Below are 16,903 nucleotides of genomic sequence, written 5' to 3' on the forward strand. Positions count from 1 at the left end.
GTAAAGATTCTCCACTTACACAGGTGGTTTGAAGTCGTGTGCTTGGGAGACAAACCGGGTCAACTCACTCTACGTACAGTGTATACACTGCATCAAAGCCGGGAACTTGGGTGTAGACCTCCTGTGGACATCGGCTACAATTTCAAAATTAAAGAAAAAAGTTCCCAGGGGTGTCATTGTTCTGAGAGAACAAACTTTTCTGTCCTAAAAGTTACACCTTGTAGCTCAGACGGTGGTTTTCCTGCTATTGTCTGATTACACGTTTGGTCTCTGTGTGAAGTATTTACTTAGTGTCTGCCTCTGTCTCTTGGTCCTCCTTCACTGTCCAGATGAAAGTGAACCATTTACTTAATGCAAATCACTCTTTAAGCAAAGGATGCAGCAGCAAGACTATGCATACTCTCCAGACCGCTTTGGGCACCGTAGACTCATCCCACAGTCCAAACACATGACAGATGGACTCTGGCCCATAACTTAAGAATGTGCAAAAGGTATCAGAAGAAATCCTCCATCACCCGTGTGACAATTGCTGTATAAACTTTTATTAACTTGCATCATGATGAAACTATAAAGTTCCATTCTTATTGCAGAGACTGAAAACGACAGGCGGTACAAGCAAAAAAAACAAACAAAACAAACAAATAATCGGCTGATGTGAATCTGCCCCCACACTGAATTGCTGAGCTGAAATGCTCCCATCCGCCGGCTCCTGGGCTCGTCGACCTCAGACCTGACTGGCTTTCTGGTTCGAGTCCGGTTCCCAGAGTTGGCCAATTCGCACACGGTGACATCTCTGCCGAGGCCGACTAGGTCTGAGGCTTCACTGCTGCTGCTGCTGGGAGGGGGTCCGACCCTCGCTCGTCTGCGGGGACGGGCAGCTGGCGGAAGTGCAGCAGAGCCTGAGCCACCTTCTCTGGACAGATGTTGTAAACTGGATGAGTTGGAGCCTGAAAAAAAAAAAAAAAAATCCCCCATCAGTTGTGCTTCATTATTTTAGGTTGAAACGCTCCTCTGTTGTTCTTCCTCATATTCATTTAATGAGCTGCAGTGACCCAGTTTCTCCTCGGCTGTGGGTGTCATCATACTTTCACTATTACTTGATATGAACTGCTGCTCCCGTCTATTGTCACTTTTCCAAGAAGTCTCACTGTACGGGAATCGGTTTATTGACGCTGCTGCAAGTGGCTGAAATTTCAAAACTTAAGACATGGTGGTAGATTTACTTCCTTGTTGACGAATCCACGATTATTCAGAGCAGTAATTAGCTGCAGGAGGGCTGCACATGATTTCCTTTGCTTTCAGGCGTTCACCGTTTTCATATATTTTTCAGTTTTGAATGTTATGAAGTGCACTTTTGACAAACCGTAACATGAATCGATAAGCTGGTCGCACCTGGCGGCTGCAGGCCGACTGGAAGCAGCTCCGCCCCTCAGCCGCCGCAGTCACCAGAAACACAGCTCAACAAGAGCAACTTCCTGTATTCTACAGCTGTACCACTTTTTCTTTTGATATTTTTACTTGAATTGAAACCTGAACAAAAGCTTCACTGCACTGGGGAAAAAAAGCTGCTGGATCAACGATAAGAAACATCAAGATTTCATGTATTATGTCATCATAACTGATGCTGTCTTTTAAGAAACAAGCAAAGTTTCTGCACTATTTTATAAGCCTGTACTGTAAAACTGCATTAAAAAAGTGTATTTACATGTTGTATAATAATTTTAAAGAACATTTGCAGAAACATTCTAATAAATGTAAATGAATAAAGCTGCTTTCAGAAAACTTTTCTAAAAAATAGAAGTGAAAATATACTTATACAACAAATGTTTCCTGAACACTTTTTCTTTACTCATTTACCGATATTTTTTGAAATCCTCTTTTTTCCCCCTCAAACAACCAACTGGAAGATATCAACCAGCACTCATCGCCGTGGTAACCAAGACAACGCAGGAAGAAGCTTGTTCTTATGATTTCATGACAGAGCTGATAGAAACAATCACAACACCGGCAGAAAACCCAGCTTGTGAGGCGGTGTGTGGTCGCCACGCCGGTGATGCGGGCAGCCAGCCGTCCCGCTGCCATAGAAACAACCTGCGCAGGCTTTTCGCACCACACAGTTTCATTTCAGCTCCCCTCATCCGTACGAGTGAGAAGCATCGTATTCATTTCTGCACCCGTTATGAGACCTCAAAGCTTAGTTTACGTTCCTCTAATAAAACTGGAGGAGATCCCACCAGAAACAAAAACAAGTTCGCAGTGTTCTGAACAGTGGAGTTGAAAATGAGAATTTAAAAGTCCCATTTGTTTTCTCCTTCACTCAATGTAATCCCTCTATCCTCCTCACCAGTCGGTTCTCCTCCCTGCTGAGGACCCGCTCATGATGGAGGTCCATGTTCCAGAAGTGCTGCGCGATGGAGAGCCCGCTCAGGCAGTAACACGTGTGGTAGAAGTCTCTCGATCTGGACACGGAAACACAACACGAGTGCAAGTGAGAACATGTGAAACCTGTTTCTGTCTGTACAGTGTGTGTGTGTGTGTGTGTGTGAGCAGATGGTGAGGTACTGACTTGCCAGGTTTATCCAGAAGCCCCCCGGCGGGGTTCTGACAGCACAGGAGGATGTACTCCTGCAGGGCCTGCTGCTCAAACATCCACCGCTGCCGACTCAGCTCCGTCTCTCCTGCGACCACAACAGGCAACCGTTCAATCACTTAATTAATCTTGTGTTATAAAAATCAGTTTGAAAAATAATAAAATTGGTGAAAAACTGATCATATCAGAAATATAAAATATTTTCAGGTTTTTGTTGATATTTTGATGACCGACACCTGTTTTGTCAGGTGGACATGGAGTTGTGTGGTTTGAGAACAGGAGCTAAATTGAACTGTACCGTCTTTGAATAAGGCTCTGTGGAGGAGCGGCAAGATTCCAGCTTGCCAAAAAGAGTAGCAGCCGTCCACCAGCTTGTTACAGCGGCCCTGGAAACCTCCCTCGAACCGCATCTGCCTGCTGACCACCCACCGCTGGAGAACCAGAAAGAACAACAAAACATTTTTCTTTTTTTAAAAGAGTTTCTCCATTTTGCATCTTTAAAACTACAAATCGTGGTTAGGATTCAACCAGGAGAATTTACAATAGTTTCATCCAGTTTGCTTCATTCAAATTGGATCAAAAAACACCGAAAGAAGTGAAAACATCAGCTGGAACTGAAATAATCTGCAGCTACTGGTTTGAATGGAATGGATCCTGTGTGGAGACAACAACAAAAATCAATGATAAAAACATAGCTATTTTTTTTTTTTCACTAAATAAGCAAAGGTAGCAGAAATAGAATTTGTTTTAGGAGTAACAAGTTTCGTCATGAAATAAGAGAAAGTCATTTATGTTCATTTATTTCTCACCGTGAAAGCAAACGACCCTGAACTGATCAGCACATGATAATCGTTGGGACGTTGACATTGTAAAGTTTTAAATAAATATCAAGAATAACGCCGGTGAAATTTTCTTCAGTTTGTGTTTGAGGTTGGATCGGCTCATGATGGATGAAGTTAAAACACGGCTGCGTAGTCCTGTGGAGTTTCTAAAGCTCAAGTCTTTGTTGATTTTACCCGGTTCAGTCGCGGCGTTGTGCTGGAAGTCAATGTTCCTGATCGGGTGTCGTCTTACAACCTTTACTCTCGAGGGCGTCTCCGCCCGGGCTGGAGTGTCACCGGGGGACAAGGCGGTGACACGGGACACCTCACAAGTGCACTCAGCCGACCCGACACTTTTAGGCTGAGGAATCAAAAGTCACCGCAGACAAACGAGGGACGTTTTACTGGCCCGATGGCAGGTGGGGGAACGCGACACGCAAAAGGCTCCAGGATTTGACTGGGAGCTGCAGGATGGTGACCGTGAGCTAGCAGCTTCAACACTGGCTCAGAGAAAAAAAAAAAAAAAAAACGCGAAAGGAAAATAGCTGCAGGCAAACCCACTGGCGACAGACTTGTGTGTGACCTTAAGTGTCGTGTCAACAAGCTTCTGCACGATCCCCGAGTACAACGCTACAGGCAGAGCAACTCCACGACTGCCGTCGTGATCTTTTGCTGCTCCAGAGGTGGAAAAAAAAAAATATGGCAGGAAACTCCACCAGCAGGGTCCAGCAACATATCCAAACAGGGTCACTTCACAATCCACTGAAGGAAATTTTGATGTGAAAGTACTTGCCGCTCTGTCTATAGTATAATAGTTTGGATCAAAAAAAGGTTTTAAAGGCTCATAAAGAATCTGTGATTTCATCTGAAGCTGACAGAGCAGTTTATCCGGAATTAAAACTCAAGTGAAGGACAGTATAGAGCGTGTGGATGAGGTCCAGCATTTTTAACTGCTTGGGAATCTAGAAACTATTGTTTCGTCCCACTTTGATACGTTGGATCATTTTCTGCTCCCATGTTAGTAGCCGTCGGTCGATTGTTTACTCGTTTCATTGTTGTGCTGGACAGACCGCTGACGTAATGGGCAAACTTCACACGTCGTTAAAGAAAAACACAAAGTTTTCCCACCAGCAAGGCTTTGAGATCCAGCATGTGTTCTTTGCCCAGGATGACGAGAGCGGCGGTGCCACAGAAAGTGTAGCCGCCATGAGCCTCCAGCCCCGGGACTCCGCTGAGTCCTCCCTCCCAGTTCTGACACCTGAACGGAATAGAATGAGTCAGTGAAGAAAAGCCTCCCCCCCCCACTGTTGGAGTGTCTTCTCTTCATACCTGAGGATCCAGCTGATGGTGTCTTCAAACAGCTTGGGTGTGATGATGTTGGTGAGCGATGCTACCGAAGCCGCACAGTACGCACTCCTACGACCCAGAGGAACACAGGCTGAAACAAACGTGGGTGAGCAGGAAGTCTGCCCTCACTCAACTTTTATCATCTTCCTCCAAACTCTTGTATTTTTAGTCCGTGGGCAGAGTAAGGGAAAAAACAAAAAAACAAAAAGAGCAGCCACACTTTCTGTGCAGTCAAAGAGACTGTAACCCTGCGAGAATTAACCAGTTATCGAGAGTCAAGCATTTACATGAATTAATCCTCTGAAGACCCGCAGTGTTATGTTCTTATGACTAAAAACATTTCTATTGTCCAGAACTATTGAAACATCCAACATATTTTGTTAAGGCACACTTCCTGTACACTGGAGTTAAGTGAAATAGAAACAATAAAACATCTCAAGTCCAAGGCTGAAGCCAAGTCGGCTCAGAGACGCAGCAGCTCGGCTGCCTTACAACCGTTTCAGAGCGACTTCACGACACTTCATTACAACACTGGGGTCGATTAAGAAACGACATACCTTCAGATAATGGTTAAAAGAAAACAGCGTCCACGTTATCCAAATAATTGGCATTCTTAGCAGGTACGACTACCCCACTTTGATTAAAACTGATCAGAAACTTGTCACATTTGAAGCAATGGTAGCTTTTTAGAGAATTAGATCATTTTTTGGTTCAATGCTTTGTTCAAAACAAAGTAGAAAATAACTGACTTTCCTCATAATAGGATTGATTGAAGAGTAATATCAAATATTAAACACCACCCCGCTCAAATTGAACTTAAATAGCATCTTCAAATGGAATAAATGCATGTAGTAAGTCGAGATATGAAACAAAGCCAGCTGTTTGCTACAAGCTGACATTTTGGTTTTCACGCTGCAGAAACTGATAAGCGAATCCGTCAGACGCGAGGAAAAAAAAAACAAAGCCGTTTTAATAATGCATAATGACGGCTCGCTGCTAATTGGTTGGCAACACACAACAGGCTCCCCTTAGAGTGAAAAAAGTAAGTTTGACTTTAGAGGCTCTCTGTGGAAACACAAGGCGATACCTCAAAGGCAGCTTATTAAGAAGAACCCACAGCTCCGCGGAGCAGAGAGAAACAAACACGGACAAATCCACTCTTATGCAAGAGAGATGTGGGGATTTCTTCTGCTCGTTTGTCAAAACCAAAGGGGAAGAGGAAAAAAGACAAAGAGAAAACAAAGACTCATAAAGGGATTAAACATTCCAGACGTAATGTCCAAAGTGGCTTTGGGGGAGAAAAAAAAAAAAAAAGGGTGGTTTCCCTGCGTGGCACTGACGAAAAGTCAAGGTGAAGATGTGAGGGAGGAGGAAGAGGCAGTTGTCTCCTCTGAGCTCTCACCTGACGTCAACCTCGCCTCCAACGTGCATCACAAAGGAGCCGTCAGGCTGCTTCACTGACCACAGGAAGTCTAACAGCTTCTCCCTGGAGAGAGAGAGAGAGAGAGAGAGAGCGAGAGAGAGAGATTAGAAATCCGAGGAGGAAAGAAAATAATTCTGCAAACTTAATACAGCATCGACACAAAGTCGACACCTGCTGCTCAAATCTGCACCAGTAGCTTCTCTTTGTTCGTCACACACAGGAAAAGCAACCAGATCTTTTATTTGCTCTCATTATTAGTTACTGGCGCATTGAAATACAGCTGCTGTGTTTCCTCACACGACTCAGGCCGCCAGGGTTATTAAAAGTGCAGCTCTGCAGGGACGATCGGATCTATTGAACTGTTGAATGTGAAGCATTATTACAGAAGAACGGCTGATGAGCAGCTTGAAACAGAAGGGAGGGTAAACAGGACTTCAGGTGATCAAACTATAGGATTAGCTTCTGTCCGAGTATTTAAACTCTTCAATAATAATGTGAGACATGGAGTAAGAGTTCCGGTGATTTGATATTAGGGATTTAAAATACACTACAATAAAACAAAGGGAAACAGGCTTTTATAGTATTCAGCTTTTCATGCTTCTCGATCCCAATAGCTGTTAAGAACCAAACTAAATGTGAAAGTCGAAGGTCAACCAAGAATCATTTTTTCCCCCCAGCCTGCTGGTGAACGCTCAGCGCGGTGAGGTGACGAGTCGGACGTGGTCCTACCTGTTGATGATATTATAAGCTTCCTCTGTGCCGATGATGCAGAGGGCATTGACTGCAGCGTAGGTGGGTGCGAGGTGGGCGTGTTGCCCCGGTCCCCCGGCGAAACCCCCTGTGGGGCTTTGACAGTGCGACAGAAACTGGCAGACACTAGGGAGGGAGAGAGAGAGAGAGAGAGAGAGAGGTAGAGGTTATACACGTGTGATTAAAATCACGCTTGCAGTCAGATAGCAAAACAGTATTCCGGCATAATTAAGGACTTGATGTTAGAATTAAAAGCCGGGGCGATAGCGGCGTGCATCACAAGCGTCGGTGCCGCAGTGGAGATCCTGACTCACACGGCTCCGCTCTTCACAAGTCGGCCGTTTGGCGACTTCAAGCTGTGAAAAAAGCGTTTGTCTGAGAAATGCTTCTGCGATTAGCTTCCTCCGTCAACGAGTCGGCGAGTGCTGCGATAACGGTCTGGACTGTTACAAACACGCGAGCGAGCCGAAACCTCCCAGAAATCCCTGCATCGGGAGAACAGCAAACCCTCTGAGTGGAAGTGAATTCATGAGAAACTGGGATATGAAGGAACGATCTGGCGTCGTATCAAGGCTGTCCGGAAAGTGAAAAACACCCCGTGGCTGTTTGTGTGGCACTGAGAAATAAACAGTCGTATATCCAAACATGTAAAAGCGATGCGTGTCAGCATGAACTTTACAAGCGTCGTTTTAGTGTCTTGCGGGCCGATAGTGGCGCAGATGTTTCTCATTATCAGACATTTGGAACACTCCCAACTGGGGAACGGCGCTCTCCTGATTGGTATCTTCTCAATCAAGCTCCATGAAAACAGGCTCATAAGAAATGAATCATCATCAAATACTGTTTGTGTTCTCTACGCCACAGCTGCGGGACTAAATTGAATATGGAAGGACGGAAATGGTCAGCGTACCTTAATGGAACAATCCTGCTGGGAACTGGGAGAGTTACCAGATGGGAATGTCCAAATTCTCAGTTTAAAATGTTGACTTGACAAAAACTAACAAGGCACCATTTATTTATGCTCATTTATTATACATTCACTTATTTTCCGCTTTCAACACATCTGATATTTGTTGAAGCCACTGCTATAAAACCATATCGTAAGATGAAAACGTAAGTGAGTCTCTGATTATTAACTCAGTTACATCTCTTCTAATTTACCGTTTGCAATGAGAGATTTCACTGAGAAGTTGCAGCCCAAAGCAATAATTAAGCATTCCTTAAAGAGCTTATGACATAACATTCCATGTCAAGTTAATCACTACTTAATTTCACTCGTTTTTCCATAGTTTGACGACTACTTTTGACTGCTTTCGCAGATGTATGACCAAAATGTTTAATAATGAAAATACTTTTTTGTATTGCCTTTTTATTTTTTTTATTAATCTTTGCATCATACACTCTAAGATATGACTTGCATCCTTCAAGTGAAACATTACCTTTAACAATTCCTTGCATTGAGACAGTATAATCTTTATATTTATGATCAAAGACTCCCTGCAAGGATGATTTTATTCCGATAATGTTAAAAGGATTATTTTGCTTGTGCACCAATATCACTGTGTGGTTCGATTTGAAACAAAAAGTGCACTTAAATGTTCTTAAAATCAAGTAAAAACTTTAGATTTGGTAGATGAAATAATTTCCACAATAGTATTTCATGCTGTGTGTATTAAGTTGACATAATGGTCACGTGAAAAACCTTTATGGCAGAAACTTTTATTTTATTCAGTAATTTAATGTTAAAGTCTCAAGTAATTATTTTAATGGGTTAAACATTTTTTATGACAGTCCAATATGAAAAGTACATTTTCAAACCATAAAAATCAACAGCATCATTTGTTCATTTATCATTTCTTTACTGTAAATTAAGAAACTCCGTTAATTATCTTCTCACGACCATCACAGCTGTTGCATCCCCGTGGGCTGAGGCGGCGTAGATCGACTGTGGCAAGTAACTCTGAAGTTCTGAAATATGTAAATACGCAGAAAGCCCCAAAGCAAAGCCAGCGAAACGGGTATTGAAATAAATCCTGTGCGTGATCGGAGGCGTCCCATTGGCTCTGGGCAGTGCCAGCCGGTGTGCAGTTGTAACGAGCGTGTGGGATGGCGGTCTGGCATGGCCACTGGCCACGAGGTTTGCACGCTGCTACTTGTGAGCGACGGAAACTTAAATCGAGTGACATTTGTGTGGCAACAACTGCAGAATTGTGTAACGGCTTCCCGAATGAAACACCTGCCTATTGTGCACAATTTCGTCAACATCTGCACGAAGCACCGGCCCGCTGCAGAAGGCATTCAAACAAAGAGCAGGGGAGAGCGTCTATTATACAATAGTTGGTTTGAACATTTCAGCCGTAGAAATGCAAAGGAAGAAAACGTGTGATTGGCAATAGTGCCACATTAAGAGGGAACATGAATTTGTTGTATAACTAGATTATATAAAGTATAAGTATGTATAAGTAGATTATAAAAAACCCCCACCAAAGACCAAACACCTCATTTGTTCTGCCATGTTTACAAACTTTGTTATCGTACTTTCAGATATCTGTACTTTTACTTGGATATTTTCTCACTTCTTACTGTTTTACGCTCCAGGGTCATACGACACTGAGACTTTAACGACTTCACTTTTCAAAGTTGTTAAGTTACTTTCGTTTTACTTTGTGTTCATTTGCTTTCTGCTTCATGGCTGCCTTTCAGACAAGATGATTGATTTTAGCATAAATTATAAATGAAAAATGCTGATTGCTTTGCGTGCCAACAAAAGCAAGACAAGGACAATGAAATATATAACATGAAACTAGATGGAGATTTGTCTCCAGGGACTCCAAATTCAATCTCAACAATCTCTCACAGTTCCAAAAAAACCCAAAACAAAAACATGCAATGAATGTGTATATTACCCAAATTATCTACATAGAGCAGACTGAACAGCAACAAGTCCTGTCCATCTCATACTTGCTCTGAAGTTTTTATGAGGATTACGCAACGGCAATGAATAATCAAAAAGTCCCTGGCAGCACTCAGACCGGATGTGGCTCCAGCCTGACTCTGTCGAGTGTGTGTGTGTGTGCGTGCGTGTGTGTGTGTCTCACTCTGAGGCGATGGCAGCAGGAATGGGCTCCTCTAGTAGCTCCAGACTGTGAAGGATCCAGAAGCAAAGCCACGGTCTGCTAGCATCCAGACACTGCTCACACACACACACACACACACACACACACACACACACACACACACACACACACACACACACACACACACACACACACACACACACACACACACACACACACACACACACACACACACACACAAGATCAAACGGGCAGCAGATGACCAATTATAGCAATAAAAGCTTTGGAGCGACCAGTCGGAGACAAAACTGTCTGCCAAACAGAAACAAGGCAGAAAGAGTCCAGAGTTACACATTTATGTTGAGATTTAGTGTTTATGATCATATGTGATGTTGCCTGTGCGGCTTTCATAAGGCTTTTTGTTTCACTGATTCTTGCAAGTGCAACTGAAAAACACTGAGTGCTCACTCTGCCTCTGGATCATCAAAATAAACATCACAAAAAAAAACACATATGGGACCTACGAGACAAGGACATTTCTTGTGATATTTTTTCATTTCAAAGCGAAAGAGCCCATCAGGGACGCAGCAACATTGTGCTTGTGTGTGTGTGTGTGTGTAAGAGGTCAGTCATAATAAGTACACTAAAGACATTTGTCCTCCAGGGTGGATTGAATAAAAACCCTGGAGGTGGATAAGATTTACAGGGGCAGCAAAGCAAATGTAGCTCTCTACATATGAAAATAAAAGAATGATAGATTAACAACATTAAAAGAGATGAAGAGATCTTGTTTTGGAAATAGATTGTAAACCATCACTAATCAGTTATGGCTTGTTTGAAATGGTGAGTGGCTAGTAACTTGTGTTTTACCTCATAGGCGTCTGATAATTGACGTAAGCCCTTCTTCAGATATTGGTAATGTTGTTCCCGCAACAATGCTGGCCTGCAGTAGAAAAAGAAAGAGATTATCAACAGGGAGAAGCTTGAATGCAACAGGAAATGTTAATGGGGATATTATACAGTGAATACCATGTGAAACGTCAAGTTGTAACACTTAAAATATGCTTCATATTTCACATAATGAGCCACCAGCAAAGCAACAGAGTTGTTTTCCCTCTCCATCATATTAAGATGATGTTTTAATGTCTTGATATTTCCAAGCCTTGGGAGCTTATTGAAACTCTATTGCCATTATTTTCCATTTCTTGTTGAAATGCATCAAAACTTTGCGTTTTCCCTCAGGTTCATTTTAAAAAGCATCATTCAGGACAAAGACTGCCAAGTGATCAAATTAACACTGTGGTATGAAGCCGTTCTGCACAAGCTTGAACTTTAAAAAAAAATAACTACACAATGAGAAGCAGTGTTTAGACAGTCAAGAGAGAAACAATAAAGAACAGAGACATAAAAATCAAGAATTTCTTGATCATGCAAGACAAGCAGGCATAACAAGAACATGTACTGGGTTGGCGGCACAGTGGAGGAGTGGTTCGCACTAGCCTTGGCCAAATGAAGCTTCATGAACCACCGTCTTTATTTTCTGAAGCCACAAGGTGACAGTGTTCAACAAATGTTTGAAACCACACTTCATTGCCAGTCTTTCAGCCTCCATCTTTAAATCAAGAGCGCCATCTGGTGGGAGTCAGAAAACTAAAAGGGGTTCACGAAGCTTCATTTAGCCAGTTGGCGCTCTTGCTTCACAGTGACCACCTTCCCCTCACCCCGAGTCAGCTGGGATCGCAAAAACAAAACCCTGCACGGTTCAGGGCCGAGACCCTTTGAGTGTAGTTTCCCCTTTTCTTTCTTATCCTTCAATCGACATACATTATGTTTAAGACAGATTAACCTTTATTTTTTTGCTAAATTCTGTCTTCTTCAACTGGTAATGTGATGAAGCTTTTTCATTATGGACTCAAATGTGTTTTATCGTGAAGCCCCCGGAGTGTATTTTGGATCCCATTTCAGACAAACGAAATAACAAATCAGTATGAAGTCGATGGAGAAGCTTTTAATTTGTGCCTAGAAAACACAAAATTAACCATCAGCCTTAGTTACAAGCTGCTCTCTTTATCATCAGCGAGCATGTGTGCGGCTTTCAGCATCTTCTCTTACACACACACACGTTTATGTGTCAGTGAGTCAAAGACAACCGACACTCCCCTCTCATCTGCTGCATCCGTTCACCCACCCAGACCTATTCTCCACATGCCCTGCACACGCTCCGCTCACTGTACACGCTGTAATTATGCTGCACCTACACAGGGTTAGTCACTGATCGCTCTGCGAGCTTTGGATGCAGCGATTATGCAGCAGGGAGCACAGGAGCGGCGCTCTGCAGCTGAAAAAAAAAAAAGTCAGTCTGCCCAACGAAACCCGAGCCTGTTAAAAGGCTGAGAGCAGAGCCGGCTGCAGATGAGAGGTGCAAAGTGAAACCTGTAATCTCAGCCTGAAATTGAGCACAACTAATGCCAATTAAAAAAAGAAAAAGAGAGAGAAGCACACACACTGCAATTCATAGTTTCGATTCTGCACAAAGATATTTGTTGCTTCACAAAAGAAACCCAAGAGAACAGCTCCAATGGGATTTGCAGAATCGAACAAGACGATCTCCATGAAACTACGAGACCAAAAGTCCATCCATCATCTAGAACTGCTTCATCCGAGCCGATGACGAACACCCAGGAAAGATCTGCCACACAGGATTATTGCTTGTGGACAGTTTAGAGTCGCCAATTAGCCGAGAAACACAAAATATATGTTGATACACACATGGTTTATGCGGAATAAACTTCAAAGTAACAAATTATAATCTGGGAAGTTTCTGTATTACTGGAAAAGTTAACTTGGTAGAAGGATGCAGCTGTGCTCCTCATTAGATAAAAAGGTCAGCACATATTTCTGTAAACTGCTGCAAAACACTCTGGCAGGAGGCCAATAATAAGCAAAGTCCTGATGCTTCTTTTCCCTCCGAGAGGACTAATTAAACCACCCCCCCCGTCTTGGTTGAACCCACATCCACTGGTCCTCAGAACACGCCAACACGACAAATCAGAGCTTCGCTGATTAAACGTGCTGATTTTGATTTAACGCATTTCCTTGCCGGCTGCGGCGGCTGCAGCATAAATGTCCAGTGGTTGCTATAGAAATGAATCGAGGCCCCTCATTGAGACGTGACGACAGCCGTTAGCAGAAGAAAAGCACGTGGGCTGATCAACACGCCGTCACACGTTGCCGCGGCGCCGACGAGAAACGGTTGCGGACAATGAGTGGCGTGCCGGGAGACGACTCATAAAGACTGGAGAGTCGCATGATTAGATGATCACAAGTACAGCCGGTTCACAGTACCTCACCTATGCATTAATGCGGGATATGGAAAACACGTGCGTCACTGGATATACAAAACTACATCACGTTTTTAGACCGAGTCCATTTGGCGATTTGATCTCACAAAATTACCACGATACTGGAAATGAGTGTCACGTCTCAGTAAATCGGCTTCATTTTCTGCCATTCACAAGATGAGGTTTGTGCAAATTTCTTAAACAATTGTGAGGCTGAGGGTACAACGTGATTCAGTGCGTTTAGGACCTGCGGTTTTCCTTTTTTCCAGGGAGAAGAGAACTAGGAGTGCGTGTTCATCGTTCACAATAATACCAGCATAATTCTCGGTATGATTTAAAGAAAGATCCCAGTGTGTAAACGGTAATGTGCCACTTTATTGCCGCCAAGCAGTCGCAGTAGCAGAAAGTACTCCGGCTTTCCATTTCAGGGCGACGACTTGAAGCATTAGTTATTTGTGTTTTGTGAGACTTCAGCGCTCATGATCCAGCAACTGACTGCAGCTACACTAATGAAACGGAGATAAATTTACTTTATTCCTACAAATCCACTTGCGGATGTTGACAACTTCTGCAAACTTGATTTGTTTTGAAATTCCTTCAGGCGGAGGTTTTGAGAAAAAAATCTGAAATTAAATGCATCATTGTAAACAACCACAACGACTTCCAGGAGCTTCAAGGATGCTCGTGACTGGACATGGCGATGCAAGACAGATTCAATTCATCTTCACTCTAAACGCCAGAAACCTCTTAACCTGCAAAGATCTGAAAAAAAAAAATGTTCTTTAAATAATTTTTTTTTGGCTCAGCTCGAAAGCAAGAATGATATAGTTGGTAACTTGATCACACTGAAGACAGAGGGAAGCCCTGCTGATAAAGGGTAGACGATAAAGATTCAGCACTCTGACATTGCGCAAGGAGCCGCTCACACCAATACTCACTGTGGTAAGCTGTGTATTTGCTTGTAAACATGGATGACTTCTTCAATGGTGCGTTCCACTTTTTTCTGTTCAGAGGGAAGAAGAGGAGAGTGTGAATAGTCTCGGTGAAGGTCATCCTCGGCGGAAGAAAAACAACTCATAAGCAAATTCTTAATAGCAGCTGAGAGCAGAGCAAAGATCGGGTTTGTTTACGGCTTCAAATCTCTGATGTATAAAGTCACACATGCTCTACACAGCGAGCTGCTCTGTGTGGAGCTGAAAGTGCTGGAATAATTCTCATCAATAGTATCTGTATGCGTGTGTGCCTTTTACTAAATATTATGCAACTATTAAATATTACTTGAACATCTGCCAAGAGTGTGTTTTCAGGCATTTTATCCAGCTCAAATCAAATGATGGTGCCATCTTTAAATGTCAAATATTGGATTTTTGGTTAAATTTTTTTTATCAGTTTTTAGAAAAGAATACTCGTTAAATGTAAATTCAGGAGATCAACAATAATGATATGACTCTTACAGTTTCCCTTTAATCAAAAATAAAGGTATGCAAACATTTCTCATATTTTTAGGTGACTATGTCTTCATATTAAACAATTAATACATACATGCATAGTTGTTCCATCTCGTTGCAGAGAGCAGAAAGGTAGTTAAAGGTGGTTTAACACATTCATTAACCAAATTACTATGAATTTCAACATGCCTTCTCTTATCATTGTCTACAGGCAGATGGAAATATAAAAACAACGCTCTTTACAAAGCAGTTGGCAAATATTTTAATAACTTCCACCTCTGTTACATGAAACATTAATGGTTTGAAAACAAAATTGGATGATTTTTCTTTTTTACATGGGAATCACTGACTGAGATAATCCTAATTACAGCTACATCAGGAGGTTTTTTTTTTTTCTATTCAGAAATGTGTTGATAAAAGTTAATTATTCTCTTATTTTCCCAAACAGAATAAAGATATTGCTAATCTCAAAAGGGGATTTGCTAAATCAGAAGTCTCTCCCAGATTATCCAATCCAGATATAACCTGTGCAATGATTTCAAATTGGATTGTAATTATAGTAGATGGCACAAGAAGTAAACGCAGTAATTCTATTCAACATAGAAACAACATATAGGACAGAGGTGGAGAGCTGCACCAATTGAGGGAGTTATCACCACCTGGATGGGCAGCAGGTGAGGAGGTGGGTTTGCTCGGTGGAGTGCACAATCAGAACCACCTGCAGTATATTTCTACTCATATATACACATGTTTTTTTTAATCACTACTCCTATTATTATAATAGTTGTTCTATAATTGCGATAGTGACATATAAAGGTCTTGAACTTTAAATTGATTTAAGGTTTTTAATCGCAGATAATCCAGGAGTAAGATGCCTAAGAGGGTGGGGATTGACTTGACTGTAGGTTTACCTTGATGGTGAGATTCAAAAATGAATATGTGGAATAGAATTGACAGAGCTAAAAACAAAAAGAAAAGAAAAGAAAAAAAGAGGCTTGATCTGAATGTGCTGTGGATTAAATAAAAGCAGCAAAATGTGTTTTTTTTTTCTTCCTGTAGTTTTACGATGACACCAAAGTTGTCACTAATCTGAAAGTACTGTAGATTTAAGCCAGCATTATAAAGCTTTGCCTTAACGGTCTAACGCGCTTGTGCAGCATTAAGAGGTGTCAAAAAAAATGACAAAAAGAAAATGCAAATCAAGTTACTTTTTACTGGTTTATTCATTCCGGAATCCGAGACAAACTCTAGGCTTGTTGAAAACAAAGCTTTATAGCAGAGTCGTGTCCCTGAACAGCTGAGAGTCAAACTTAATCTCATTAAGGAGCAAAGCTAGCTACCACTGGGCTAAAGTTTTTGCTGACTTCGAAACATCAACCAAACCGCCACCGAAACACCCCCCGACCGCTCTCCTCGTCCATCGTGACGGAATAAAACATAATGGGGTGAAATTAATCTTAATCGAGGGTTTGATCCTGAGGGGGGTGGAATGAAAGACGCTAACGCTTTAGCCACATTAGCCTAACGAAGCTAATCTCCGGCTCACCTGCTCCACTGAAGTCACCGTCTCCACACCGTCATCCACGAACATCTCCGCGGAGTGATCCTCCGAGAAGCAGCGCAGAGGTACGCCGTCCATGGCGGTGGCGAGTGGCGATGGGAGGTGATGTGAGCCCCGCAGGGATGATGTGATGTGCGGGCTTGTTTTGGTAGTTTGACTCACTTTTTATATTAGGAGATGGAGAGAAGGAAGCTGCGCGCACGCCCGCTACGGCATCTGCGGGGGGACAAACTTAACTCAAATCTCAGTTGCGCGCTGTCGCGCGACATCGAGCAGAGGTAATTAAAACAATTTTTTTTTCTATCTTACTTCTATAAATTATCTGATTTATTTGAGGTAGTTTTTTTTGTTGTTGTTTTTTTTCATTGTCGCCGAAAGAGGCCATGAATGCAGTGTAAGCGCAGGTATTTTCACAGGGAATGTAAATTCAATAGCTGAAACTACCGGAAGTGCTGCTATTGAACCTTCAAGATAAACACTTGAGAACAGGGACGTAAAAGAAGCTCTCGAAGCATCCGATTTGGCCTACGGGAATGCCAAGTGTT

General features: G+C 42.5%; 1 protein-coding gene across 1 annotated transcript; it reads right to left on the bottom strand.

Annotated features, from left to right (window-relative positions):
- Window positions 1–520: 520 nt before the first annotated feature.
- fntb (farnesyltransferase, CAAX box, subunit beta) lies at window positions 521–16,516 on the bottom strand. The gene is made up of 12 exons (XM_080513698.1): window positions 16,344–16,516; window positions 14,288–14,352; window positions 10,879–10,951; window positions 10,030–10,121; window positions 6,911–7,057; window positions 6,161–6,244; window positions 4,741–4,827; window positions 4,540–4,669; window positions 2,889–3,021; window positions 2,567–2,678; window positions 2,345–2,459; window positions 521–947 (listed from the first exon to the last, which is right to left on the bottom strand). Exons 1-12 carry the CDS (start codon window positions 16,434–16,436, stop codon window positions 807–809), a joined length of 1,272 nt encoding a protein of 423 aa, XP_080369824.1. The 5' UTR covers window positions 16,437–16,516; the 3' UTR covers window positions 521–806.
- Between the last annotated feature and the right edge of the window lie 387 nt (window positions 16,517–16,903).

The sequence above is a fragment of the Blennius ocellaris genome (genome assembly GCF_963422515.1).
Source record: "Blennius ocellaris genome assembly, chromosome: 18".
Taxonomy (NCBI): domain Eukaryota; kingdom Metazoa; phylum Chordata; class Actinopteri; order Blenniiformes; family Blenniidae; genus Blennius; species Blennius ocellaris.

Bases quoted from the DNA above. Each gene is read 5' to 3' on its own strand.
- fntb (XM_080513698.1), bottom strand. From the start codon at position 16,436: ATGGACGGCGTACCTCTGCGCTGCTTCTCGGAGGATCACTCCGCGGAG. The intron at 10,122-10,878 runs GTAAAACACAAG...GTGTGTGAGCAG, and splicing joins AATTATCAGACGCCTATGAG to TGTCTGGATGCTAGCAGACC. The intron at 7,058-10,029 runs GTGAGACACACA...CTCCCTCCCTAG, and splicing joins CCTGCTGCCATCGCCTCAGA to TGTCTGCCAGTTTCTGTCGC.